Below are 23,664 nucleotides of genomic sequence, written 5' to 3' on the forward strand. Positions count from 1 at the left end.
GTGTCGATGGATGGACGGACGGACAGACGGACTGGGTGTCGATGGGTGGACGGACGGACAGACGGACTGGGTGTCGATGGGTGGATGGACGGACAGACGGACTGGGTGTCGATGGATGGATGGACGGACAGACGGACTGGGTGTCGATGGATGGAGGGATTCTTAGGTGTCCATGGGGATCTTTCCACTGATGTTGGTGGCTTTGGTTGACCCCTTCTCTCTCTCTTCTCCCAACTCAGCTCAGCTCCCATGGGGGTTTGTGCCAATTGCCTTGGGCTGCCCCTACAAGGCCAGGATGGCTGTGGGGAACTGGGGAGGGTGGGGTCCTTACAGTCATGCCCCAGCTGTCTGTCTGCCCATCCCCAGCTCCCCTTCCCCGCAGCAGGATCCAGCTGTGTCTTGGGCCGGTCCCTGGGGCTCCCTGCACCCTCCCCCCACCAATCCTCTCTGCAGGTCCCCTCTGGCTAGGAATAATCTGGCTCCCCAGGGATCCAGCAAACTCCCCCCTTGGCCATGCCCTTCACCCCCTCTCTCTGTTCCAGCCGCGGTGCGGCAGGAGGCACCCACTGCCCAGCCCAGCCTGGGGGAGCTCTCGGCCTCCGACGTCACCCACGACTCCGTCCTGCTCTCCTGGACCGTCCCGGCCGGGGACTTCGACTCCTTCCTCCTCCAGTACAAGGACGCGGAGGGCCAGCCCCAGGCGCTGTCTGTGGACGGAGGATCCCGCACGGTCACTGTCCCCAACCTGGCGCCTTCCCGCCGATACAAGTTCAACCTCTACGGCGTGTCCGGCCGCAAGCGCCTGGGCCCCCTCTCCACCGACGCCACCACAGGTCAGCGGCTGCTCCCGGGACGCCGGCCCTTTCCCAGGAGTAAATTGCCCAGGGGGGTTCTAGAGTCTCCATCCCTGGGGATATGTACGAGCAGGTTGGACAGACGCCTGTCGGGGATGGGCTAGACCAGGTCTACTCAACACGCGGCCCATTTGTTCGAAGCCCGCTGAGCGGGTTGGGTTTACACGGGTCCAACACACGGCCCATGGGTGGGACCCTGGGAACAAGGCATATTTGCATTAACAGGTGTGCTGTGAGCACGGCACGAGGGGTCGTTCTCCCGCTCTGCTCCGCGCTGCTCAGGCCTCGGCCAGAGGATTGTGTCCAGTTCTGGGCCCCGCATGGCAGGACAGATGTGGAGAAATTGGAGAGGGTCCAGAGAAGAGCAACAAGAATGATGAAAGGTCTAGAGAACAGGAGCTAGGAGGGGAGGCTGAAGGAATTGGGTTTGTTTAGTTGGGAAAAGAGAAGACTGAGGGGGGACATGAGAGCCGTTTTCAGGTATCTAAAAGGGTGTCATGAGGACGAGGGAGAAAAATTGTTCCTTGGCCTCTGAGGATAGGACAAGAAGCAATGGGCTTAAACTGCAGCCAGGGAGGTTTAGGTTGGACATTAGGAAAAAGTTCCCAACTGTCAGGGTGTCAAACACTGGAATAAATTGCCCAGGGAGGTTGTGGAATCCCCATCTGTGGAGATATTGAAGAGCAGGTTGGATAAATGTCTCTCAGGGACGCTCTAGACAGTATTTGGTCCTGCCAGAGGGCAGGGGACTAGGCTTGACGACTCTCGAGGTCCCTCCCAGTCCCAGTGCTCTGTGATTCTCTGATTTGCATATCGATTTGCATGTCTATGCACCCACACGTAAGTTGTGGCCCTTGGCGTGTGCTGTGAGTATCGTGATGGTCCCCGGGGCTTCCAAAGTTGAGTAGCCCTGGTCCAGACAGTGCTGGGTCCTGCCGTGGGGGCAGGGGACTGGACTCGCTGCCTCTCGGGGTCCCTGCCAGTCCCAGGGCTCTAGGATTGTCGGGGGATGGGTGGAGCCATGGGGTGCACAAGGATGGATGGAGAAGCTGTGACCGTGCATCGGGGACCCCCCCCACCCTACCCCCGGCCCCAGCCAGACAAGTAGAGTACAAATGGGTTTATTGCTCCTCGGAGATACAGCGCGGCCCGGGTTCCATGTGGCAATAGGAGTGAGGGGCTGGCAGCCTCAGCCCCCTTGGGTCCGGGGTACCCAGACCCCTGAACCCCCAGTGCCCCATTTATACTCTTCGTTTGCCCAGCCCCCTGCCCTGCCCCCCAGCCAGGTGTCCGTCTCCACCTCCCTCCCTTTGTCTCTCCCCTGGCAAGAGCCTTGTTCCCTGCCCAGGCTGGGACTGGGTGTCTGGGCCAATGTAAGTGGGTGAGTCAGTGGGAATCCCACAGCGCAGGGGGGGCCACTGGGGTACAGAGCAGACAGCCCCCCATGACATCACAGAAGGTGGAACCGGCTGGGGGGCGATGGGGGTCACTCAGGTGGGGGTGGGGGTGACCCTGGTGCCAGGAGGCAGCTGGGGGGCTGTGATGGGTCTGATCATGGATGCCTGGTGAGATGGACGTGACTGGGCACGTCGCCGCCCCCACCCCGGCTGCACCCGTCACCCTCCTCTCTCTGTTCCAGCCGCGGCGCCACAGGAGGAACCCAGCCCCCAGCCCAGCCTGGGCGAGCTCTCGGCCTCCGACGTCACCCACGACTCCGTCCGGCTCTCCTGGACCGTCGACAAGGGGACCTTCGACTCCTTCCTCCTCCAGTACAAGGACGCGGAGGGCCAGCCCCAGGCGCTGCCCGTGGACGGAGGATCCCGCACGGTCACCGTCCCCAACCTGGCGCCTTCCCGCCGATACAAGTTCAACCTCTACGGCGTGTCCGGCCGCAAGCGCCTGGGCCCCCTCTCCACCGACGCCACCACAGGTCAGCGGCTGCCCCCGGGACGCCGGCCCCTTCCCCTCCCCCGCAATGCAGGGCGGTTCTGGGGGCACCGCTGGGAGGGGCAAATCAGGGCAGATTGCTCAGAACTGGGTCTACTGGGAGCCCCTCCCTATAAGGCACCAAACCAGCCCCACTGAGCACTTCTGTGTGTCACAATGGCCAGCAGCCAGTCTCACAAGCAAACGCCCTCAGACCCCCGGTGCTCCCTGTGCCCCCCAGCCCCCCTTACACAGGGGAGAGGTGATAACCCATCCCCCACCTCCCAGACACCCCAGTGCTCCCTGTGCCCCCCAGCCCCCCTCACACAGGGGAGAGGTTCTAACCCATCCCCCACCTCCCAGACACCCCAGTGCTCCCTGTGCCCCCCAGCCCCCCTCACACAGGGGAGAGGTTCTAACCCATCCCCCACCTCCCCTCACACACCCCAGTGCTCCCTGTGCCCCTCCCCCATCCCCCCCCCCCTCACACCCCAGCCCCCCCCCCCCCCCCTCACACAGGGGAGAGGTTATAACCCACCCCCCATCTCCCCTCACACACTGGGTGCTTGGCCCAGACCTCAGTGGAGAGAGCGCCCGAATTTGCAGAGCGCCTGATTCCGTTCCTCCGAGGTGGGGGAAGCGTCCCCTCCCTTTGCCCCACAGGCTGTTACCGCAGCCTTAACTCTGCCCTTAACCCTCCCCCTCTGGTCCAGCTGTGGGGCCGCGGAAGGAGGAGACGCAGCTCCGTCTCGGGGAGCTCTCGGCCTCCGGCGTCACCCACAACTCCATCGACCTCTCCTGGACCGTCCCGGCCGGGGACTTCGACTCCTTCATCCTGCAGTACAAGGACGCGGAGGGCCAGCCCCAGGCGCTGCCCGTGGACGGAGGATCCCGCACGGTCACCGTCCCCAACCTGGCGCCTTCCCGCCGGTACAAGTTCAACCTCTACGGCGTGTCCGGCCGCAAGCGCCTGGGCCCCCTCTCCACCGACGCCACCACAGGTCAGCGCCGGGTGGTTTCTCCCCCTCCTCCCGCCTTCCCCCCACCAGGGCAGGTCATGGGCTAACCCTGCCCCTTCCCGCTGGCCCCGTGGGGCGAGCATCGCGGTGGAAATGCCAATTCGCTTTCAATTGACACGCTTGCGAAACAGGCCCCCCCCCCGCAGATTCTGGCCCCCCCCACCATTCCCTGCGGCCCCTTCCAGCCCCCATCCCTCGAGTGTTCCCGGCCTCCCCTGGGGGCCCCGGGCAGAGCGTCATGGGGCTGACACTCACCAGCCCTGAGCGGCGCCGGGTGGGTGCGGAGGGACCCGGGGGTGCCTAGGCCGGATGTCCCAGGCCCCAGGTCGCCTGCAAACGAACCAGCAGTTTGCGGCTTTCGTCGGGGGGGGGGGGGCTGAGATGGGGGGCTGGGTCTGAACTGCCCCCTTCTCCCAGGCCGGCCGGAGGAAGAGGAGGAGGAGGAGGAGGGGGAGGCCGGCGCCCCGCTGCCCGCGCTGGGGGAGCTCTCCATCTCCGAGGTCACCAAAGACTCCGTCCGGCTCTCCTGGACCGTCCGTGCCGGGGCCTTCGACTCCTTCCTCCTCCAGTACAAGGACGCGGAGGGCAGGCCCCAGGCGCTGCCCGTGGACGGGGGAACCCGCACGCTGGTCGTCCGCAACCTGCTCCCCTCCCGCAAGTACACGTTCGACCTGCACGGCGTGTCCGGCCGCCGGCGCCTCGGACCCCTCTCCACCGACGCCGTGACAGGTCAGCGGGCGGGCACAGCCTCCCTCCCGCCCAGCTTCCTGGGGGCCAGCCGCGAGCCCCGACGCCTGGGCCCTCCACCTGGCTCTGGGAGGGGCGTGCGGTCTAGTGGTTAGAGCAGGGCTCCTGGGGTCTCTCCTGGCTCTGGGAGGGGAGTGCGGTCTAGTGGTTAGAGCAGGGGGGCTGGGACTCTGGGCTCCTGGGGTCTCTCCTGGCTCTGGGAGGGGAGTGCGGTCTAGTGGTTAGAGCAGGGGGGCTGGGACTCTGGGCTCCTGGGGTCTCTCCTGGCTCTGGGAGGGGAGTGCAGTCTAGTTGTTAGAGCAGGGGGGCTGGGACTCTGGGCTCCTGGGGTCTCTCCTGGCTCTGGGAGGGGAGTGCGGTCTAGTGCTTAGAGCAGGGGGCCTGGGACTCTGGGCTCCTGGGGTCTCTCCTGGCTCTGGGAGGGGAGTGCGGTCTAGTGGTTAGAGCAGGGGGGCTGGGGTCTCTCCTGGCTCTGGGAGGGGAGTGTGGTCTAGTGGTTAGAGCAGGGCTCCTGGGGTCTCTCCTGGCTCTGGGAGGGGAGTGCGGTCTAGTGGTTAGAGCAGGGGGGCTGGGGTCTCTCCTGGCTCTGGGAGGGGAGTGTGGTCTAGTGGTTAGAGCAGGGCTCCTGGGGTCTCTCCTGGCTCTGGGAGGGGAGTGTGGTCTAGTGGTTAGAGCAGGGGGGCTGGGACCCTGGGCTCCTGGGGTCTCTCCTGGCTCTGGGAGGGGAGTGCAGTCTAGTGGTTGAAGGGGGGGCTGGGAGCCCAGCCTCTTATGTTCTCTGCCTATCCCGTGCCTCGGTTTCCCTCTCCGTAACAAACCCATAGTGTTGCTGACAAGCCCCGAGGCCGGGGTCCTTCCTCCTCTGGGCCTCATCCTGCCCCCTCAGTCTCTTCCCTCTTCCCACCCCCCCGCAGTTAACCCTTTCCACTCCACGCCGGAGCCCCGGGGGATAAATGAGCCCTTGGCTCCCAGGCAGGTGCATGATGGGACAGAATTATCCCCGGGGCCAGCCCCATCTCCGCAGGGACAGTGAGCCCCGCCCCTCAGGACCCTAACCCCTCCTGCCCCACAGCCTTCCCCGAAGCCTCCGGCGCGACGCCGGCCCGGCTGGGCCCCCTGCGCATCTCCGAGGTGACACCGACGTCGCTGCGGCTCCGCTGGGACGCGCCCCAGGGCGCCTTCGACGGCTTCCTCGTCCGCTACGGGGAGGCGGGACACGGGCCCGGACTGGGGCCGGGGCCCCCCCGGGAGCTGCCGGTGCCGGGGGCCCTGCGCTCGGCCGTGCTGCGGGGGCTGCAGCCCGGCACCCAGTACAGCCTGACGCTGCACGGCCTGCAGCAGGGCCGGGAGACGGCCGACGCCCACGGCATGGCGCAGACCGGCAGCCTCGGTATGGGCCCCTGGCTGGCTCCTCCCCCGGTGCAGCGCCCCCTGCTGGCTCCTCCCCCAGTGCAGCGCCCCCTGCTGGCTCCTCCCCCCCGGCCCAGCGCCCCCTGCTGGCTCCTCCCCCAGTGCAGCGCCCCCTGCTGGCTCCTCCCTCCATCCCCACCCCCGGCGCAGCGCCCCCTGCTGGCTCCTCCCCCCCCCCCCCCCCGGCGCAGCGCCCCCTTCTGGCTCCTCCCCCAGTGCAGCACCCCCTGCTGGCTCCTCCCCCAGTGCAGCGCCCCCTGCTGGCTCCTCCCCCCGGCGCAGCGCCCCCTGCTGGCTCCTCCCCCAGTGCAGAACTCCCTGCTGGCTCCTCCCCCCCGGTGCAGCGCTCCCTGCTGGCTCCTCCCCCCGGCGCAGCGCTCCCTGCTGGCTCCTCCCCCCTGGCGCACCACCCCCTGCTGGCTCCTCCCTCCAGCGCACCACCCCCTGCTGGCTCCTCCTCCCCGGTGCAGCGCCCCCTGCTGGATCGTCCCCCTGGCACAGCACCCCCTGCTGGATCCTCTCTGCCCCCCCAGCACAGTGCCCCCTGCTGGCTCCTCCCCCCCCCCCAGCGCAGCGCCCCCTGCTGGCTCCTCCCCCCGGCGCAGCGCCCCCTGCTGGCTCCTCCCCCCCCCCGCGCAGCGCCCCCTGCTGGCTCCTCCCCCCCGGCGCAGCGCCCCCTGCTGGCTCCTACCCCCCCCCGGCGCAGCACCCCCTGCTGGCTCCTCCCCCCGGCGCAGCGCCCCCTGCTGGCTCCTCCCCCCCCCGGCGCAGCGCCCCCTGCTGGCTCCTCCCCCCCGGCGCAGCACCCCCTGCTGGCTCCTCCCCCCATCCCCAACCCCCAGCGCACCACCCCCTGCTGGCTCCTCCCTCCAGCGCACCACCCCCTGCTGGCTCCTCCCCTCCGGTGCAGCGCCCCCTGCTGGATCGTCCCCCTGGCACAGCACCCCCTGCTGGATCCTCTCTGCCCCCCCAGCACAGTGCCCCCTGCTGGCTACTCTCCCTGGTACAGTGTCCCCTGCTGGCCCATCCCCCCAGCAGAAGGAAGGAAGGAAGGAAGAGGGAGGAAGGAGGGAAGGTAACTTTAGTTTAAGGTCTTTGGTTTAAGACTTCAGGTGTCGTAGCTGTTAAAGGCATCAACCCCCCCACCCCACCCCGTGGCCAGGGTCTTGGTGCCCGCGTGTGGGGGGGGGGGGAATCCGTCGTCTGAATTCACGTCCCCAGAGCAGACTCCTGACATGAGCAGAGTGAAGCCAAGCGCAGACCCCGGGGGGGGCCCTGTCCATGGGGTGGAGCTGGAGGTGCCAGGGCCCCCGTTCTGGGGGGGCGGTTCCTACGAATGTCCGGTGGGTGTCGCGCGACGGGCTCCCCCGACTGGCCCCCTGACTCCTGCCCCCTCTCCCCAGAGCTGGAGAGCCCCCGGGAGCTGCACTTCAGCGACGTGCGCGAGACCTCGGTGGGGGTGAGCTGGGGGGCCCCGCCCAGCCGCGTGGACCAGTACAAGGTGTCCTTCCAGCTGACCGACGGGGGTAAGTGACCCCTGCCCCCCAGCATCCCAGCACCTCGAGGCGCCCCCCCCCACAGCGCCCCAAGCTCGACCCCCCCCCCAGAACTGCCTGCAGCACAGCGCCTCCTTACTGGCCCTGCCCCACCCCAAGTCCCGCCCCCGCCATGTGGCCCCGCCCACACCGCGTACAGCACTGAGCCCCGTGTCGCTCCAGGGGAGCCGCAGAGCACGATGGTGGAGGGCACCCGGCTGCAGACGACGCTGGAGGGGCTGATCCCCGGGGCCAGCTACGAGGTCAGCGTCATGGCCGTGCGCGGCTTCGAGGAGAGCGAGCCGCTGGTTGGCTACGTCGCCACCGGTAAGGCTGGATGACTGGTCCCCTCCCCCGCCCGGACGCCCAGGTCCCCTCCCCCGCCCGGACGCCCGGGTCCCCTCCCCCGCCCGGACGCCTGGGTCCCCTCCCTTCCCCAGACGCCTGGGTCCCCTCCCCCGCCCGGACGCCTGGTCCCCTCCCCGCCCGGATGCCTGGTCCCCTCCCACCTGGACACCTGGTCCCCTCCCCCGCCCAGACGCCCGGGTCCCCTCCCCCGCCCGGATGCCTGGGTCCCCTCCCCCGCCCAGACGCCCAGGTCCCCTCCCCCGCCCAGACGCCCAGGTCCCCTCCCCGCCCGGATGCCTGGTCCCATCCCCCGCCCGGACGCCTAGGTCCCCTCCCACCTGGACACCTGGTCCCCTCCCCGCTGGGACGCCTGGTCCCCTCCCCCGCCCGGATGCCTGGGTCCCCTCCACTCCCAGACACCTGGGTCCCCTCCCGCCCCGGATGCCTGGGTCCCCTCCCCTGCTAGGGGCACTGGGGTCCCATTCCCTGCCTGCCCGGACGCCTGGTCCCCTCCCGCCCCAGATGCCTGGGTCTCCTCCCCTGCTGGGGCACTGGGGTCCCATTCCCTGCCTGCCCGGACGCCTGGTCCCCTCCGTGGCCCCTCCGAGGCTCTGCGCTCTCTCCCCACAGTGCCCGACGGCCCCTCGGACCTGCGGGCCGTGAACGTCGCCGACTCCTCGGCCCTGCTGCGCTGGCGCTCGCCCCGCGGCCCCGTCCAGAGCTACGAGCTGAGCTACGGGCCCCCCCAGGGTGAGCACGGGGGGAGGGGCGGGCTGGGTCCCCTCACCCCCCTCCCCTGGCTCTGGCTCCAGCATCCTCAGGCCTGGGCCTGGCTCTCGGGTCGAGAACCTCCTGCCCCCGGTGGGCGGCTCCGTCGCTGGCGCCCGGGTCCCCGGTGTCCCCCACTCGCCTCCCTGGGCCCATGCGGGTGTTTCCTGGGCACTGGCCCCTCACCCCACACCTGACCATTCGGTGAGGGGGGGCAGCCCAGACACAGGGTCTCTGCCCCCCAACGCCCCCTCACTCCCCGACTGCCCCACCCCTGATGCTGGCTCTGCCCCCCAGGTCCCACCACCACCGTGCGGCTGCCTGGGGGCCGGGCCGAGCACCCCCTGTCCGGCCTGCAGCTGGACACCGAGTACCAGGTCAGCCTCCACGCCGTGACAGGCGGCAACCGCAGCGCCCCCGCCATCGCCACCTTCACCACCGGTACGGGGGGCACGGGGCAGGGCTGGGCGGGGAGGGAGGAAGGAGTGGGGGAGGGACAGGGGAACGGGGCAGGGCGCAGAGGGAAGGGGATCAGGGGAAGGGGAGGGAGGGGAAGGCGGCAGGGTGCAGAGGGGAACAGGGTGGGGTGCAGAGGGAAGGGGGGGGAGGGAGGGGAAGGCGGCGGGGTGCAGAGGGAAGGGGGTGGGGAGGGGGAGGGAGGGGAAGGCGGCGGGGTGCAGAGGGGAACGGGGCGGGGTGCAGAGGGAAGGGGGTCAGGGGAGGGGGAGGGAGGGGAAGGGGTGGGGTGCAGAGGGAAGGGGGTCAGGGGAGGGGGAGGGAGGGGAACGGGGTGGGGTGCAGAGGGAAGGGGGTCAGGGGAGGGGGAGGGAGGGGAACGGGGCGGGGTGCAGAGGGAAGGGGGTCAGGGGAGGGGGAGGGAGGGGAAGGGAGGGGAAGGCGGCGGGGGGAGGGGCTCAGGTGGGGGCGGAGGGAGGGGAATGAGGCGGGGGAGGGTCCCTCTTTCACGCTTCCCTCCCCCAGGGCTGGACGCCCCCCGGGACCTGCGAGCCACCGAGGTGACCCCCCGCAGCGCCCGGCTGTCCTGGACCCCCCCGGCCGCCCGCCCCGCCGGCTACCTGCTGAGCTTCGAGACACCCGCCAGCCAGGCGCAGGTACCCCCCTCCCCCTCCCCCTCCCCCTCCCCTGTCCCCCCCCACAGCCCCCTGCTCAGCCCTCCCAGCACAGCCCCTCCCCAGCCTCCCCCGTCATCCCAGTTACAACCCCTCCCCCCACAGGCCCCACCACCCTGCCCCACAGCCCCCTGCCCAGCCCCCACAGCCCATCTCTGGATGGACACTGGTAGCCAGAAACACCCCTCCTGACACCCCCGAGCCCCATCTCTGCTCCCTCCCCCACTCCCTTCGCCCCCCCTCACTCCCTGTCCCCCGCAGGAGATCCGCCTGGGAGCCGACGCCGCCTCCCACCAGCTGAGCAACCTCATCCCCTCCAGCCGCTACCAGGTCCGGGTGCAGGCGATCCGGGGGGGCCAGCCCAGCACCCCCATCGCCACCTCCTTCAACACCGGTGAGCTGCAGGGGGCCCGGCATCCCTCCCCCGGCCGGGGGGCAGGGCTGGGAGCCAGGACACCTGGGGTCTCTCCAGGCTCTTGGAAGGGAGCGGGGGCTAGTGGTTAGAGCAGGGGGGAAGCTGGGAGCCAGGATGCCTGGGTTGTTTCCCCGGCTCTGGGAGGGCAGCGGGGCCTAGTGGTTAGAGCGGGCTGCCAGGCCGCCTGGGTGCGATGGGTCTGTCCTGTCCCCGCAGGCTGGCTGGCCTACCCCTTCCCCCGGGACTGTGCAGAGGAGCAGCAGAACGGGCCGGGCCCCTCCCGCGAGGTGACCATCTACCTGGGGGGCGACCGGCAGCGCCCCCTGCAGGTGTACTGCGACATGGAGACGGACGGGGGCGGCTGGCTGGTGAGTGCGGGGCCGGGGGCGGCGATGCACCGGGGGGGGGGCACCGTGCGGCCGACCCTGATCCCCTCCCCCCCCGACTCCCCCAGGTCTTCCAGCGCCGCATGGACGGGCAGACGGATTTCTGGCGCGACTGGGCTGAGTACGCCCGCGGCTTCGGCAGCGCGTCCGGCGAGTTCTGGCTGGGTGAGGGAGAGACCCCGGCATCTGGGGCTGCCCCACGACCCCCCACCTAATCCCCCGCAGAGCCAGGGAGAGACCCAGGCGTCTGGAGCTGCCCCCCAACCCTCCACACTCCCCTGCTGCCCCCCGAGAGCCAGGGAGAGGCCTGGGCGTCCGGGGACCGGGCCTTTCGCTCACCCTGGCTAAGTTCCCCCACCCAATGTCCAGCCACTCTCCTGGTTTCTGGGTGAGGTCACAGCTGGTCCAAGCTGCCCCAACAACCCTCCCCCCTCCCCCAGGTTACACCCGGGGAAACTGAGGCACGCACCAGGTGCGCAGCACTTCCCCCCCCCCTTCACACACGGGGAGAGAACCCAGGCGTCGGGGCCCCCACCCCCGCCCCGCTCTAACCACTAGACACCCCTCCGTCCCCGAGCCTGGCCAGAGCCCCGGCCGAGCTGCCCTCCGCCCTGCGGTGGCGGAGCAGGGACACGAACCCAGGCCTGCCGCCCCCAGGGAACGAGGCGCTGCACCAGCTGACGGCCGCGGGGGAGCAGGAGCTGCGGGTGGACCTGCGGGCCGGCGCCGAGGCCGTGTACGCCCAGTACCAGCGCTTCCGGGTCGACCCCGCCAGCGAGTATTACCGCCTGCACGTGGGCGGCTACCGCGGCACAGCCGGTGAGGGGCGCGGGGCCGGGGGGGGAGGAGATGGGGGCACGAGGGGGGCAGTGGGCGGAGGAGCCCAGGGGTGGGAGGGGGAGTTTCCCCTCTCACCTCCCCCCGCCCCCCCAGGTGATGCGCTGAGCTACCACTCGGGCAGCGTGTTCTCGACACGGGACCGGGACCCGAACCGGCTGCTGACGCCCTGCGCCGTGTCCTACCGCGGGGCCTGGTGGTACCGGAACTGCCACTACGCCAACCTCAACGGCCTCTACGGCAGCGGCCGCGACCACCAGGTACGGCCCGGACCCCTGGGCCTCGCACGGCCGCCTGGGCCTCCCCCAGCCTCCTGGGTCCCCCCCGGCCGCCTGGGGCCTCCCCCAATGCCTGGGCCCCCCCCTGGCCTCCTGGGTCCCCCCCTGGCCGCCTGGGGCCTCCCCCAATGCCTGGGTCCCCCCCTGGCCGCCTGTGGCCTCCCCCAATGCCTGGGCCCCCCCCTGGCCTCCTGGGTCCCCCCCTGGCCGCCTGGGGCCTCCCCCAATGCCTGGGCCCCCCCCCGGCCTCCTGGGTCCCCCCCCCCGGCCGCCTGGGTCCCCCCCGGCCGCCTGGGTCCCCCCACTGGCCTCCTGCGGCCTCCCCCGATGCCTGGGTCCCCCCCGGCCGCCTGGGGCCTCCCCTGGCCTCCTGGGTCCCCCCACTGGCCTCCTGGGCCCCCCCCGGCCGCCTGGGCCCCCCCTGGCCGCCTGGGGCCTCCCCTACTGGCCTCCTGGGTCCCCCCCCCAGCTGCCTGGGGCCTCCCCCGATGCCTGGGCCCCCCCGGCCTCCTGGGTCCCCCCCTGGCCACCTGTGGCCTCCCCTGATGCCTGGGTCCCCCCACTGGCCTCCTGTGGGCTCCCCCAGGCACCTGGGTCCCCCCTGGCCGCTTGGGTCCCCCCCTTGGTACCTGGGGCCTCGCATGATTGCCTCGGTCCTCCTCCAGGCACCTGGGTCCCCCCCGATGCCTGGGTCCCCGCCTGGCCACCTGGGTCCCCCCTGGACCCCCAGGCCCTCGCCCAGCTGGGAGCCCCGACACTGGGGGGGGCTGTTTGGGTCGTCTCCCCGCCAGGAGGGGTGGGGGGATCTGCTGGCCTTGCTGCCCAGCAGGCAGCCAGTGCAAACCTGTGGGGAAACCGAGTCACAGCCGAGCGCTGTTCCAGCAGGAAGGGCTCTCCCCCCTCCCCCGGTTCTCACCCCCTCTCCCTGCCCCCCCCCCCCCCGCAGGGCGTGAACTGGTTTAACTGGAAGGGCTTCGAGTTCTCAATCCCCTTCACGGAGATGAAAATGCGGCCGCAGCGGGGCTGAGCCGCCGGCCGGACAGACGGACGCACGAGGGAGAGTGAGCGAGCGAGAGAGGCTGCAGCACTGCTGGGTGCCACCTGGGGGCGCCGGGGCATTCCCCCCCATCGAGCGCCCCTCCCCTAGCGATGGCCCCACCCCTACATTCCCTCCCCTCCCCCACCACTCACCCATCTCCTCCCCCGTCCCCCGTAGGGGTCACGGCACCAGCCCGGTGGGGGGAGCACATGGAACCCAGGAGTCCTGCCCCCCCAGCTGTTCCCATCCCCTCCCCACTCAGGAGCAGGGGGGCCTGTGGGGCAGGCAGGGGACGCAGCAGCGACCCCCGACGGCGGCGGATGGACCCCACGCACCTTTCTTCCCTGGCGCGGCGCAGGGGCGGCCCTCGGGCTGGGCGGAGCCGGGGGGGGGGTGCGGGGCGAGTGGGGGCAGAGTTAAGGGGGTTCTCAGGGGGTCTGTACAGAGTCTATCGAGCAACATAGTGTATATATTAATAAACCAGCTGAAACGGTTACGAACCCACCCACCCCCGCAAGGGGGAGACTGTGGGGGAAGGGGAGTGGAAGCAGCCCTGGGGCGCCCGGGGCAGGAGGGGGGCACACCCCATGGCCTGGAGGGATGCAGGCGGGTGCTGGGGCGGTCTCGGGGACCCAGAGCAGACGGGGGCTCAGTGGGGAGCCATGGTGGGGGGGGGGTTCTGGGTCACTGGGAGAGGGTGAATACCAGGGTATAGGGCAGTGGGACCCCTGGGGTACAGCCCAGCCCCAGGGGGGCGGCCCGGCCCCTCTCCAGCCCGGCCTGATCTCAGGCTGGTTCTGTGGGGATTGTGGGATCAGATGTGCCCCCCCATCTCCCTCCTGGGGCTCCCGTGTCCAGCACTGTCACCAAGGTACGGGCCCCCCGGGCCCTGCCCCCCCCACCCGCAGCCGGGGGGCTCCCAGATGGCAGGGGGCCCAGGAAAGTCATTGGTCCCAGGGACCCAGCGTGGGGCAGACTGGGCAGCCCAGCTTGGAGGGGGGGCAGGCAGAGCCCGGGCCCCGCCCTCCATCTCTGCCCCCCAAGCCAGCCAGGCTCAATCACAACCCAGCAGCCCCGCACAAGAAAAAGGGGTCACCTGGTTGTGCGCCCCCCCCCGGCTCTGGTGACAGAAGCATCAGTGGCTGTGCCCAGAGGGGAGGCCACCCCCCCAAAATCTCCACCCCCCACCACGCTAGGGAAACTGAGGCACACACCTGGGGATACTGCAGGCGGGTAGAAATCTCCTGCCACGGAACAAGGGAAATAAACCCCCCAGAATCTCCCCCCCCCCCAGTCACAAGAACTCACGGGGGGGGGCCTGTCTCAGCCGGGACCCTGGGGGGAACTGGGGAGATGTGGGCTCACGAGGGGTGAGGGTTGTGACGGCACATCGGGGAGCCCCCCGCCCCTGCCCCCCGTCCTCAGCCAGAGAGGAGACTCAGCCGGCTGGTAGAGCACAGATGGGTTTATTGCTGCTCCCAGACACAGCGCAGGCCTGATCCCTGCGGGGGGGGGGGTCCCACAGGCTCCTGAACCCCCTGGACGGGGGAGTCGGCTTCCTCTGTGTTCCCCAGGCTCCGACCGCATCAACCCCCCCAGCAACTGGCCCCCGCGCCCCGCCCCCGGCCTTGTCCTGCGCCCAGACCCAAGGGGTCTCTGTTGTCCCCATTTCCCCAGGAGGGGAGACACTGACGCGCCTCCCCAGGGAGTCCTGCCTGGCCTCTTCACCCTCCTGCAGAGAGAGCTGTGGAGGGGAGGGGAGGGAAACTGAGGCACACACACACTATGTCACAAGGGTATCAGTGGGGGTCCTCGGGAGGCCAAGAGGGGTTACCTGGGGCAGGAGGAGGAAGGGGGGCAGCACCCCACAAGGTTCTATGGCGCTTGGGGGGGCCCTGGGGCAGGAGGCGCACGCGGAGGGGGGGCAGCGCCCTGGGGGGGGCCCGGGGCAGGAGGCGCACGCGGAGGGGGGGCAGCGCCCTAGGGGGGGCCCCGGGGCAGGAGGCGCACGGGGAAGGGGGGCAGCGCCCTAGGGGGGGGCCCGGGGCAGGAGGCGCACGCGGAAGGGGGCGCAGCGCACCACGGTGCCGAAGAGGCCCTGCAGGGACGGGAGGGCGCCGGGCGCGGGCGGCAGCAGCCGAAAGTCCCGCAGGAGGCAGCCCAGGAAGATGAAGATCTCGGCCCGGGCCAGGCTCTCCCCCAGGCAGGCCCGGGCCCCGCAGCTGAAGGGCAGCAGGAGGCGCTGGGCCAGGCGGGGCTCCGCCTCCAGGAACCGCTCTGCGGGAGACAGGCCTCAGACGGGGCGGCCCCCCCGGGGGAACCGGGCACCCCGGCGCCCGCCCCCCCTCCGAGAGAACCGGGCACCCCGGCGCCCGCCCCCCCTTCGAGAGAACCGGGGCCCCGGCACCCTCCCCCCCTTCGAGAGAACCGGGGCCCCGGCGCCCGCCCCCCCTCCGAGAGAACCTTTGAGAGAACCGGGGACCCCGGCGCCCGCCCCCCCTCCGAGAGAACCGGGGACCCCGGCACCCCGCCCCCCCCCAGAGAACCGGGGACCCCGGCGCCCGCCCCCCCTCCGAGAGAACCGGGGACCCCGGCGCCCGCCCCCTCCCCCCAGAGAACCGGGCACCCCGGTGTCCCCCCCCCCCCGAGAGAATCAGGGACCCCGGCACCTGCCCCCCCCTCCAAGAGAACCGGGAACTCCGGCGCCGGCCCGCCCCCCGAGAGAACTGGGGCCCCGGCACCCGCCCCAGAGAACCGCGTACCCCAGCACCCGCCCCGCCCCCAGAGACCCGGGTACCCCAGCACCCGCCCAGCCCCCAGAGAACCGGGCACCCCGGCACCTGCCCCTCCCCCCCAGAGACCCGGGGACCCAGCCCCCAGCCCCCCCCGAAGGACCCGGGCACCCGGCGTGTGGGGGCAGCGCCCGGCCCCCCGAGGGCAGCGGGGCCCCGCAGTACCCGGCCTGAACTCCAGGGGGCGGCTCCAGAGGGTCTCGTCGTGCTGCGCCGCGAAGAGGTTGGCGATCACGGTGGTGCCCTTGGGGATGGCGAAGCCCAGGAGGCTGCAGAGCCGAGGGGAGGGTTAGAGGGGGGGGGGGTAGGGAAGCCAGGGGCAGGGAGGTGGCAGATGGGGGGGACCGTGGGGCAGGGCGGGGGCTGGCGCCGTGGGGCAGTACCTGGTGTCCCGCGTGGTGCGGTGGGGCAGGGGAGGGGGGAGCAGGGGCCGTGGGGTGGCGCCGTGGGGCAGTACCTGGTGTCCCGCGTGGTGCGGTGGGGCAGGGGAGGGAGGAGCAGGGGCCGTGGGGTGGCGCCGTGGGGCAGTACCTGGTGTCCCGCGTGGTGCGGTGGGGCAGGGGAGGGGGGAGCAGGGGCCGTGGGGTGGCGCCGTGGGGCAGTACCTGGTGTCCCGCGTGGTGCGGTGGGGCAGGGGAGGGGGGAGCAGGGGCCGTGGGGTGGCGCCGTGGGGCAGTACCTGGTGTCCCGCGTGGTGCGGTGGGGCAGGGGAGTGGGGAGCAGGGGCCGTGGGGTGGCGCCGTGGGGCAGTACCTGGTGTCCCGCGTGGTGCGGTGGGGCAGGGGAGGGGGGAGGAGGGGCCGTGGGGTGGCGCCGTGGGGCAGTACCTGGTGTCCCGCGTGGTGCGGTGGGGCAGGGGAGGGGGAAGGAGGGGCCGTGGGGTGGCGCCGTGGGGCAGTACCTGGTGTCCCGCGTGGTGCGGTGGGGCAGGGGAGGGGGGAGGAGGGGCCGTGGGGTGGCGCCGTGGGGCAGTACCTGGTGTCCCGCGTGGTGCGGTGGGGCAGGGGAGGGGGGAGGAGGGGCCGTGGGGTGGCGCCGTGGGGCAGTACCTGGTGTCCCACGTGGTGCGGTGGGGCAGGGGAGGGGGGAGCAGGGGCCGTGGGGTGGCGCCGTGGGGCAGTACCTGGTGTCCCGCGTGGTGCGGTGGGGCAGGGGAGGGGGGGAGCAGGAGCCGTGGGGTGGCGCCGTGGGGCAGTACCTGGTGTCCCGCGTGGTGCGGTGGGGCAGGGGAGTGGGGAGCAGGGGCCGTGGGGTGGCGCCGTGGGGCAGTACCTGGTGTCCCGCGTGGTGCGGTGGGGCAGGGGAGGGGGGAGGAGGGGCCGTGGGGTGGCGCCGTGGGGCAGTACCTGGTGTCCCGCGTGGTGCGGTGGGGCAGGGGAGGGGGAAGCAGGGGCCGTGGGGTGGCGCCGTGGGGCAGTACCTGGTGTCCCGCGTGGTGCGGTGGGGCAGGGGAGGGGGAAGCAGGGGCCGTGGGGTGGCGCCGTGGGGCAGTACCTGGTGTCCCGCGTGGTGCGGTGGGGCAGGGCGAGCGGCGCCACGGGGCGCATGCGCAGTGTCTCGGAGATGGTGGCGCTCAGTAGGGGCAGGTGCTCCCGGTCCCCATAAGTGAGGGGGCGCTGGGGGCCCAGGACACGTTGCAGCTCCGCGTAGATCCCGTCTTGGATCTGTGGGGACCCATGGAGGCTGACCCCTTAGAGCCCCCCCTTGTCAGCGGTCACCCCTACTCATCCCGCCGGCCATATAGATGGGGAAACTGAGGCAGGGGCCGACTTGACCCTGCTCACCTGCAGAGACCCCCAGGACGCCCGCCCCCCACCAGTGCGTGCAGGGCCGTCGCGGGAGGGGGCGTTTGAGGGGAGACTACGGCGGGGGTGAGAATGGGGGTGCAGAAGTCGGGGGGCTCCGGACTGCAGGGACTGTCGGGGGGCTGAGGGGTGTGGGGCAGCAGGGAGGCCACAGCCTAGGCGAACGGGGGGGGGGGTTGGGGGACTCAGGAGTATGGGGTGTCATGGCCCCCCCATGGTTTATGAAAATGAGCTCATGAATATGAATGAGGATGCAGAACCGATGCTTTATGCAAAGTGGGCCCGGCCCAGGGGGCAGGGACGGGGCCGGTTCGGGGTCCGAGGCGCTCTGCGGGGGGCTGTGCCCCCCAACTCTGTGCCTTGGCCGGGGGAGCCCCGCAGGATGGGGGGTGGGGCGCCCCAGGGGGCAGGAAGGCGGCTCAGTGGTGCGTGGGACCAGCAGCTCAGGGGGGTTCCTGGGACGCAACCCGCCCCATGGGGCTCCGGGGATTTGGGGGTTCGGGGCTCACCTGGGGGTGATGCAGCAGGAAGGCCACGGCCCAGGTGAGCAGGGACGCCGTGGTCTCGGTGCCCCCGATGAAGAGGTCAACAAGGGCCATGTGAATGTGCTCCGGGGTGAGGCCCCCCTCTGCCGTGGGGTCCCCCCCGCCCCCCATCTCCCGCCGCTCCCCCAGCAGCTGCAGCATGTGGTCCACCACGTCCCGGGCGCCCTCCGGGCTCGGCGACTCCTGGGAGACAGACACGGGGGACCCCTAAGCCCGAACCCCCAACCTACTGACCCCCCCAAGCCTCACCCCGTAACTTCGCATCTGTGAACCCCCAAGCCCCGTCCCCGCACCAGAGACACCCCCAGCCTCCATCTCCCATTCCCACCCCACAGACCCCCCCATTCCCCACTCCCAGCTCACAGACCCCCTGAACCTCACGCCATACCCACTCGCACCCACAGACCCCCCCGAACCTCACCCCATACCCACTTGCACCCACAGACTCCCCCCCAAACCTCACCCCATACCCCCCCACTCCCCCAGCCCACCAGCCCCCCCCAAACCTCACCCCATACCCACTTGCAGCCCACAGACTCCCCAAACCTCACCCCATACCCACTCGCACCCACAGACCCCCCCAAACCTCACCCCATACCCACTCGCAGCCCACCGACCCCCCCCAAACCTCACCCCATACCCACTCGCAGCCCACCGACCCCCCCAAACCTCACCCCATACCCACTCCCAGCCCACCGACCCCCCGAACCTCACCCCATACCCACTCGCAGCCCACAGACCCCCCCAAACCTCACTCCATACCCACTCCCAGCCCACCGACCCCCCAAACCTCACCCCATACCCACTCGCACCCACAGACCCCCCAAACCTCACCCCATACCCACTCGCACCCACAGACCCCCCCCAACCCCCCACCTCACCCCATACCCACTCGCAGCCCACAGACCCCCCCAAACCTCACCCCATACCCACTCCCAGCCCACCGACCCCCCAAACCTCACCCCATACCCACAGACCCCCCAAACCTCACCCCATACCCACTCGCACCCACAGACCCCCCCAAACCTCACCCCATACCCACTCGCAGCCCACAGACCCCCTGAACCTCACCCCATACCCACTCGCACCCACAGACCCCCCGAACCTCACCCCATACCCACTCGCACCCACCGACCCCCCCAAACCTCACCCCATACCCACTCGCACCCACAGACCCCCCCGAACCTCACCCCATACCCACTCCCAGCCCACAGACCCCCAAACTCCACCCCCACACGAGACCTGCTCACACTGCCCCCCCCATTCCCTGCCCTCAGGGACACATCCCACCCCACTAGCAGACCCCGCCCCCACCCCCACCTGGTGCTGCTGGATCTGGGCCCGGACGAAGGCGTCTCGGAACTGGACCTGCCGGAGGAACCGCCGCAGGGTCCCGTTCGGGAACAGCTGGGGGGGGACCCCGGGAGTCAGCGGGGGGCGGCGCCCCCTGCCGGCCCCTCCCCCCCAGCGCCCCCTGCCGGCCTCCCCCCTCCCATAGCGCCCCCTGCCGGCCCCTCCCCCCCAGCGCCCCCTGCCGGCCTCCCCCCTCCCATAGCGCCCCCTGCCGGCCCCTCCCCCCCCAGCGCCGCCTGCCGGCCTCCCCCCTCCCATAGCGCCCCCTGCCGGCCCCTCCCCCCCAGCGCCGCCTGCTGGCCCCCCCCCCTCCCATAGCGCCCCCTGCCGGCCCCTTCCCCCCAGCGCCCCCTGCCGGCCTCCCCCCTCCCCGCCCCCTGCCGGCCCCTCCCCCCCAGCGCCGCCTGCCGGCCCCCCCCCCCATAGCGCCCCCTGCCGGCCCCTCCCCCCCCCAGGCGCCCTGCCGGCCTCCCCCCCCCCCCATAGCGCCCCCTGCCGGCCCCTTCCCCCCGTAGCGCCCCCTGCCGGCCCCTTCCCCTCCCCCAGCGCCCCCTGCCGGCCCCCCCCCCCGTAGCGCCCCCTGCCGGCCCCTCCCCCCCAGCGCCCCTGCCGGCCTCCCCCCCCCTCCCATAGCGCCCCCTGCCGGCCCCTTCCCCCCGTAGCGCCCCCTGCCGGCCCCCCCCTCCCATAGCGACCCCTGCCGGCCCCCCCCCCGCAGCGCCCCCTGCCGGCCCCTTCCCCCCGTAGCGCCCCCTGCCGGCCTCCCCCCTCCCATAGCGCCCCCTGCCGGCCCCTTCCCCCCGTGGCGCCCCCTGCCGGCCTCCCCTCCTCCCATAGCGCCCCCTGCCGGCCCCTTACCCCCGTAGCGCCCGCTGCCGGCCTCCCCCCTCCCATAGCGCCCCCTGCCGGCCCCTTCCCCCCCGTAGCGCCCCCTGCCGGCCCCTTCCCCCCCCGTAGCGCCCCCTGCCGGCCCCGCTGATCCCGGCGCCCCTCACCCGCAGCAGGGGCAGCGAGTCCAGCGCCTGCACCGCCCCGCGGCCCCACAGCTCCACCAGCTCCGTGATGCAGCGGTGAATGGCCTGGATGGCAGCGTCGTCCGGCGTCTGGGGGGGCGGGAGCGAGATGGAGCCCCCGGGGCCTCCCCCGGCCCCCCCCGTACGCCCGGCCCCCCTCCCGGATGCCTGGGCCCCTGGGGTGCACGCCCGGCTCCCCCCCCCGACGCCTGGGTCCCTGGGGTGCACGCCCGGCTCCCCCCCCCGACGCCTGGGTCCCTGGGGTGCACGCCCGGCTCCCCCCCCCCCGACGCCTGGGTCCCTGGGGTGCACGCCCGGCTCCCCCCCCCCCCCCCCGACGCCTGGGTCCCTGGGGTGCACGCCCGCCCCCCCCCCCGACGCCTGGGTCCCTGGGGTGCACGCCCGGCTCCCCCCCCCCCGACGCCTGGGTCCCTGGGGTGCATGCCCGGCCCCCCCCCTCGACGCCTGGGTCCCTGGGGTGCACGCCCGGCCCCCGCCCCGGACGCCTGGGTCCCTGGGGTGCACGCCCGCCCCCCCCCCCCGGACGCCTGGGCCCCCGGCCGGGCTCACCATGGGGCCGAAGGCCAGGGCGCTAATGGTGCGACAGGTCTGCAGCGAGAAGTCTTGGGCCACGTCCACCGCGGCTCCCCCATAGCTACGGAAAATCTGGGGGCAGAGACTGATGAGGGGGCCCCAGAAACAGCCCCCCCACTGGGCCATGGGCCCCGATGCCAAGGCGAGCGCCCTCCAGAGGACAAAGGGGTCCCCAAGGGCAAAGGGGGGTCCCAGGGAGTGAAGGGGGGTTACCCAGGGCAAAGGGGGTCCCAGGAGTGAGGGGGTCCCCAAGGACAAAGGGGGTCCCAGGAGTGAAGGGGGTCCCCAAGGGCAAAGGGGGGTCCCAGGGAGTGAAGGGGGGTTACCCAGGGCAAAGGGGGTCCCAGGAGTGAGGGGGTCCCCAAGGGCAAAGGGGGTCCCAGGGAGTGAAGGGGGTCCCCAAGGGCAAAGGGGGGTCCCTAGCGGGTTCCAGAGGTGATGGGGGTCTCCAAGGGCAAAGGGGGGTCCTGGGGGTCCCAGGGACCGAAGGGGGGTCCCCAAGGGCAAAGGGGGGTCCTGGGGGTCCCAGGGAGCAAAGGGGGGTTCCCCAGGGCAAAGGGGCGGTCCTGGGGGTCCCAGGGAGTGAAGGGGGATTCCCAAGTCAAAGCGAGGGTCCTGGGGGTCCCAGGGAGTGAAGGGGGATTCCCAAGTCAAAGCGAGGGTCCTGGGGGTCCCAGGGAGTGAAGGGGGTTCCCCAGGTCAAAGGGGGTCCCAGGAGTGAGGGGGTCCCCAAGGGCAAAGGGGGGTCCCAGGGAGTGAAGGGGGGTTCCTAAGGGCAAAGGGGGGGTCCTGGGGGTCCCAGGGAGTGAAGGGGGGTCCCCAAGGGCAAAGGGGGGTCCCTAGCGGGTTCCAGAGGTGATGGGGGTCTCCAAGGGCAAAGGGGGGTCCCTAGCAGGTTCCAGAGGTGATGGGGGTCTCCAAGGGCAAAGGGGGTCCCTAGCGGGTTCCAGAGGTGATGGGGGTCTCCAAGGGCAAAGGGGGTCCCTAGCGGGTTCCAGAGGTGATGGGGGTCTCCAAGGGCAAAGGGGGGTCCCTAGCGGGTTCCAGAGGTGATGGGGGTCTCCAAGGGCAAAGGGGGGTCCCTAGCGGGTTCCAGAGGTGATGGGGGTCTCCAAGGGCAAAGGGGGTCCCTAGCGGGTTCCAGAGGTGATGGGGGTCTCCAAGGGCAAAGGGGGTCCCTAGCGGGTTCCAGAGGTGATGGGGGTCTCCAAGGGCAAAGGGGGTCCCTAGCGGGTTCCAGAGGTGATGGGGGGTCCCCAAGGGCAAAGGGGGGTCCCTGGGTGCCCCGGGGCCGGAGCGGGCTCCTCACCTGGCAGAGCGCGGCAGCCTGCGCCCCCAGCACCGTGTCCATGTGGAGGCGCTGGGTGCGGACCAGGGCCGAATGCGCCACCTTGCGCTGCAGCCGCCAGCTGGGGGTGAAGTCGCCCAGGGACAGGTCGTGGCCCCCCAGCGACATGAGATCCCCTGGGGGGGGGAAGGGTAAGTGACTGGGTGGGAGAGAGCCCCACCCACCTAGTGCCCTGCGTTCACTCTGAACCCTACCGATGGTGGTGCCTGGGAAGCCAGGTGTCAGAGCGGCCGACACTGCCCAATTTCCCTCCCCCGCATGCCCCCTCCCGTCAATCCCTCCCCCCAAAAGCTGGCCCCACCCCTTTCCTACCCCTCAGCCCCAGTTACCGACAAAGCTCGGTGGGCGCCCGGCAAAATCGGACCATTTCTGGGTCAGCGCCTGGCGGATGCCCTCCACGCTGCTCAGCACCACCACGTCTGTGGGGACATGCGGCAGGGGGTCAGCTGCACCCCATTGCCCCCCAGACGGCAGGGGTGGGCTGGGTTAGTGGGGGGCCCGGGAGAAGGAGGAGGGTGGCGGGGGCTGGAAAGGGGCCCAGGGGAGGTGCCAGGCCACATGAGGGGCAGTGGGTCACAGCGGGGGAGAGGGTCCCTGGCCCCCCTCACCTTTGACCCCGAAGCGGAGCCGGAAGATGGGCCCGTAGCGGCGGGCGAGCGCCTGCAGGTGCAGGGGCAGCCTGGGGTGCAGCATGTGGGGCAGCCCCCCCACCAGGGGCAGGGCTCGGGGGCCGGGCAGGGCCTCCAGGCTGGACCCCCGCCTGTCCCCCAGCACGGCCAGGGCCAGCAGCACCAGCAGCAGCAGCAGGAGGGCGACCGTCAGCATGGCTGGGGCCCCCCGGGACCGGCCTCGCTATAAAGCGCCCGCACCCTTCGTCACGGGGCCTTGGTGAGATGGGAGTGACGCAGGGCGCCCCCCACGCCCCCCCGGCGATCCCCTCCCCGCCCACATCCCAGTGCCTCCCGCCCTGCCAGCGCCCCCGACCCACAGGCCCCTCCCAGCATCCCTCCTCCCGACCCACAGCCCCCTTACCCCCTCTGCCCCCAGCCTGGCTGGCACCCCTCCCGACCCACAGCCCCCCCACGTCCCCCCGGCGATCCCCTCCCCGCCCACATCCCCCGTGCCTCCCGCCCTGCCAGCGCCCCCGACCCAGCATCCCTCCTCCCGACCCACGGCCCCCTTACGCCCCTCTGCCCCCAGCCTGGCTGGCACCCCTCCCGACCCGCAGCCCCCTTACGCCCCTCTGCCCCCAGCCTGGCTGGCACCCCTCCCAACCCGCAGCCCCTCCTGTGCCCCTCCCTCCTGATCTGCAGCCCCCCAGTCCGGCCCCACCTCAGAAATGGGATGGGAAGGATGGAAAAGGAAGATGCAGGGGGTGGAGGGAAGGGTTAAATAAACCCCCCACCACCACAGCCAGCTCCGCCTGGGGTCCCTGGTCCACCAATGTGTTCTGTGCAGCTCCCCAGAGCCAGCTGCATCCCAGTGCCAGGCTGGGGGCTGCAGGTACCCGCCCCTCCCCAGA

The 23,664-nt window shown here is 71.6% G+C and overlaps 2 protein-coding genes across 27 annotated transcripts in view; one reads left to right on the top strand and one right to left on the bottom strand.

The window, feature by feature from the left end:
• The window catches only part of TNXB (tenascin XB), a 75,116-nt gene extending 61,930 nt beyond the window's left edge, over positions 1-13,186 (top strand). For 20 of the 24 annotated variants that reach the window (XM_089771592.1, XM_089771591.1, XM_089771583.1 and 17 more), the window contains 16 exons: positions 543-833; positions 2,494-2,784; positions 3,494-3,781; positions 4,217-4,528; positions 5,619-5,936; positions 7,360-7,482; positions 7,675-7,818; positions 8,470-8,589; positions 8,905-9,048; positions 9,589-9,719; positions 9,999-10,131; positions 10,369-10,520; positions 10,607-10,703; positions 11,196-11,357; positions 11,472-11,635; positions 12,600-13,186. In XM_089771592.1, the coding sequence (XP_089627718.1) occupies positions 543-833; positions 2,494-2,784; positions 3,494-3,781; positions 4,217-4,528; positions 5,619-5,936; positions 7,360-7,482; positions 7,675-7,818; positions 8,470-8,589; positions 8,905-9,048; positions 9,589-9,719; positions 9,999-10,131; positions 10,369-10,520; positions 10,607-10,703; positions 11,196-11,357; positions 11,472-11,635; positions 12,600-12,680 (2,951 nt within the window). In that variant the 3' untranslated portion in view covers positions 12,681-13,186. The remainder of the gene's footprint in view (positions 1-542; positions 834-2,493; positions 2,785-3,493; positions 3,782-4,216; positions 4,529-5,618; positions 5,937-7,359; positions 7,483-7,674; positions 7,819-8,469; positions 8,590-8,904; positions 9,049-9,588; positions 9,720-9,998; positions 10,132-10,368; positions 10,521-10,606; positions 10,704-11,195; positions 11,358-11,471; positions 11,636-12,599) is intronic. The other 4 variants (XM_089771600.1, XM_089771603.1, XM_089771590.1 and 1 more) reach the window with 3 other exon arrangements.
• Positions 13,187-14,142: 956 nt separating this feature from the next.
• CYP21A2 (cytochrome P450 family 21 subfamily A member 2) lies at positions 14,143-23,062 on the bottom strand. Of its 3 annotated transcripts, XM_075918446.2 has the most exons (10): positions 22,751-23,062; positions 22,472-22,561; positions 22,104-22,258; positions 20,771-20,866; positions 20,183-20,290; positions 19,155-19,241; positions 17,799-18,017; positions 16,979-17,148; positions 15,650-15,753; positions 14,143-14,969 (listed from the first exon to the last, which is right to left on the bottom strand). In XM_075918446.2, the coding sequence occupies exons 1-10, from the start codon at positions 22,965-22,967 to the stop codon at positions 14,722-14,724; spliced, it is 1,494 nt and encodes a 497-aa protein (XP_075774561.1). In that variant the 5' UTR covers positions 22,968-23,062; the 3' UTR covers positions 14,143-14,721. The 3 variants fall into 3 exon arrangements, with proteins under 3 accessions (XP_075774561.1, XP_075774562.1, XP_075774563.1); XM_075918447.2 differs by lacking the exon at positions 19,155-19,241 and having other exon boundaries at positions 22,751-23,061; XM_075918448.2 differs by lacking the exon at positions 22,472-22,561 and having other exon boundaries at positions 22,751-23,060.
• Positions 23,063-23,664: the final 602 nt, after the last annotated feature.

Source organism: Pelodiscus sinensis, chromosome 19 (assembly GCF_052426305.1).
Source record: "Pelodiscus sinensis isolate ZL-2025 chromosome 19, ASM5242630v1, whole genome shotgun sequence".
In the NCBI taxonomy this organism is placed as follows: Eukaryota; Metazoa; Chordata; order Testudines; family Trionychidae; genus Pelodiscus; species Pelodiscus sinensis.

Excerpts from the sequence above, each read along its gene's own strand:
- CYP21A2 (XM_075918446.2), bottom strand. The coding sequence starts at position 22,967 with ATGCTGACGGTCGCCCTCCTGCTGCTGCTGCTGGTGCTGCTGGCCCTG. Across the intron at positions 15,754-16,978 it reads CGCACCACGCGGGACACCAG|CCTCCTGGGCTTCGCCATCC; the intron begins GTACTGCCCCAC and ends TCGGCTCTGCAG. Across the intron at positions 14,970-15,649 it reads CCCCCTGGAGTTCAGGCCGG|AGCGGTTCCTGGAGGCGGAG; the intron begins GTACTGCGGGGC and ends TGTCTCCCGCAG.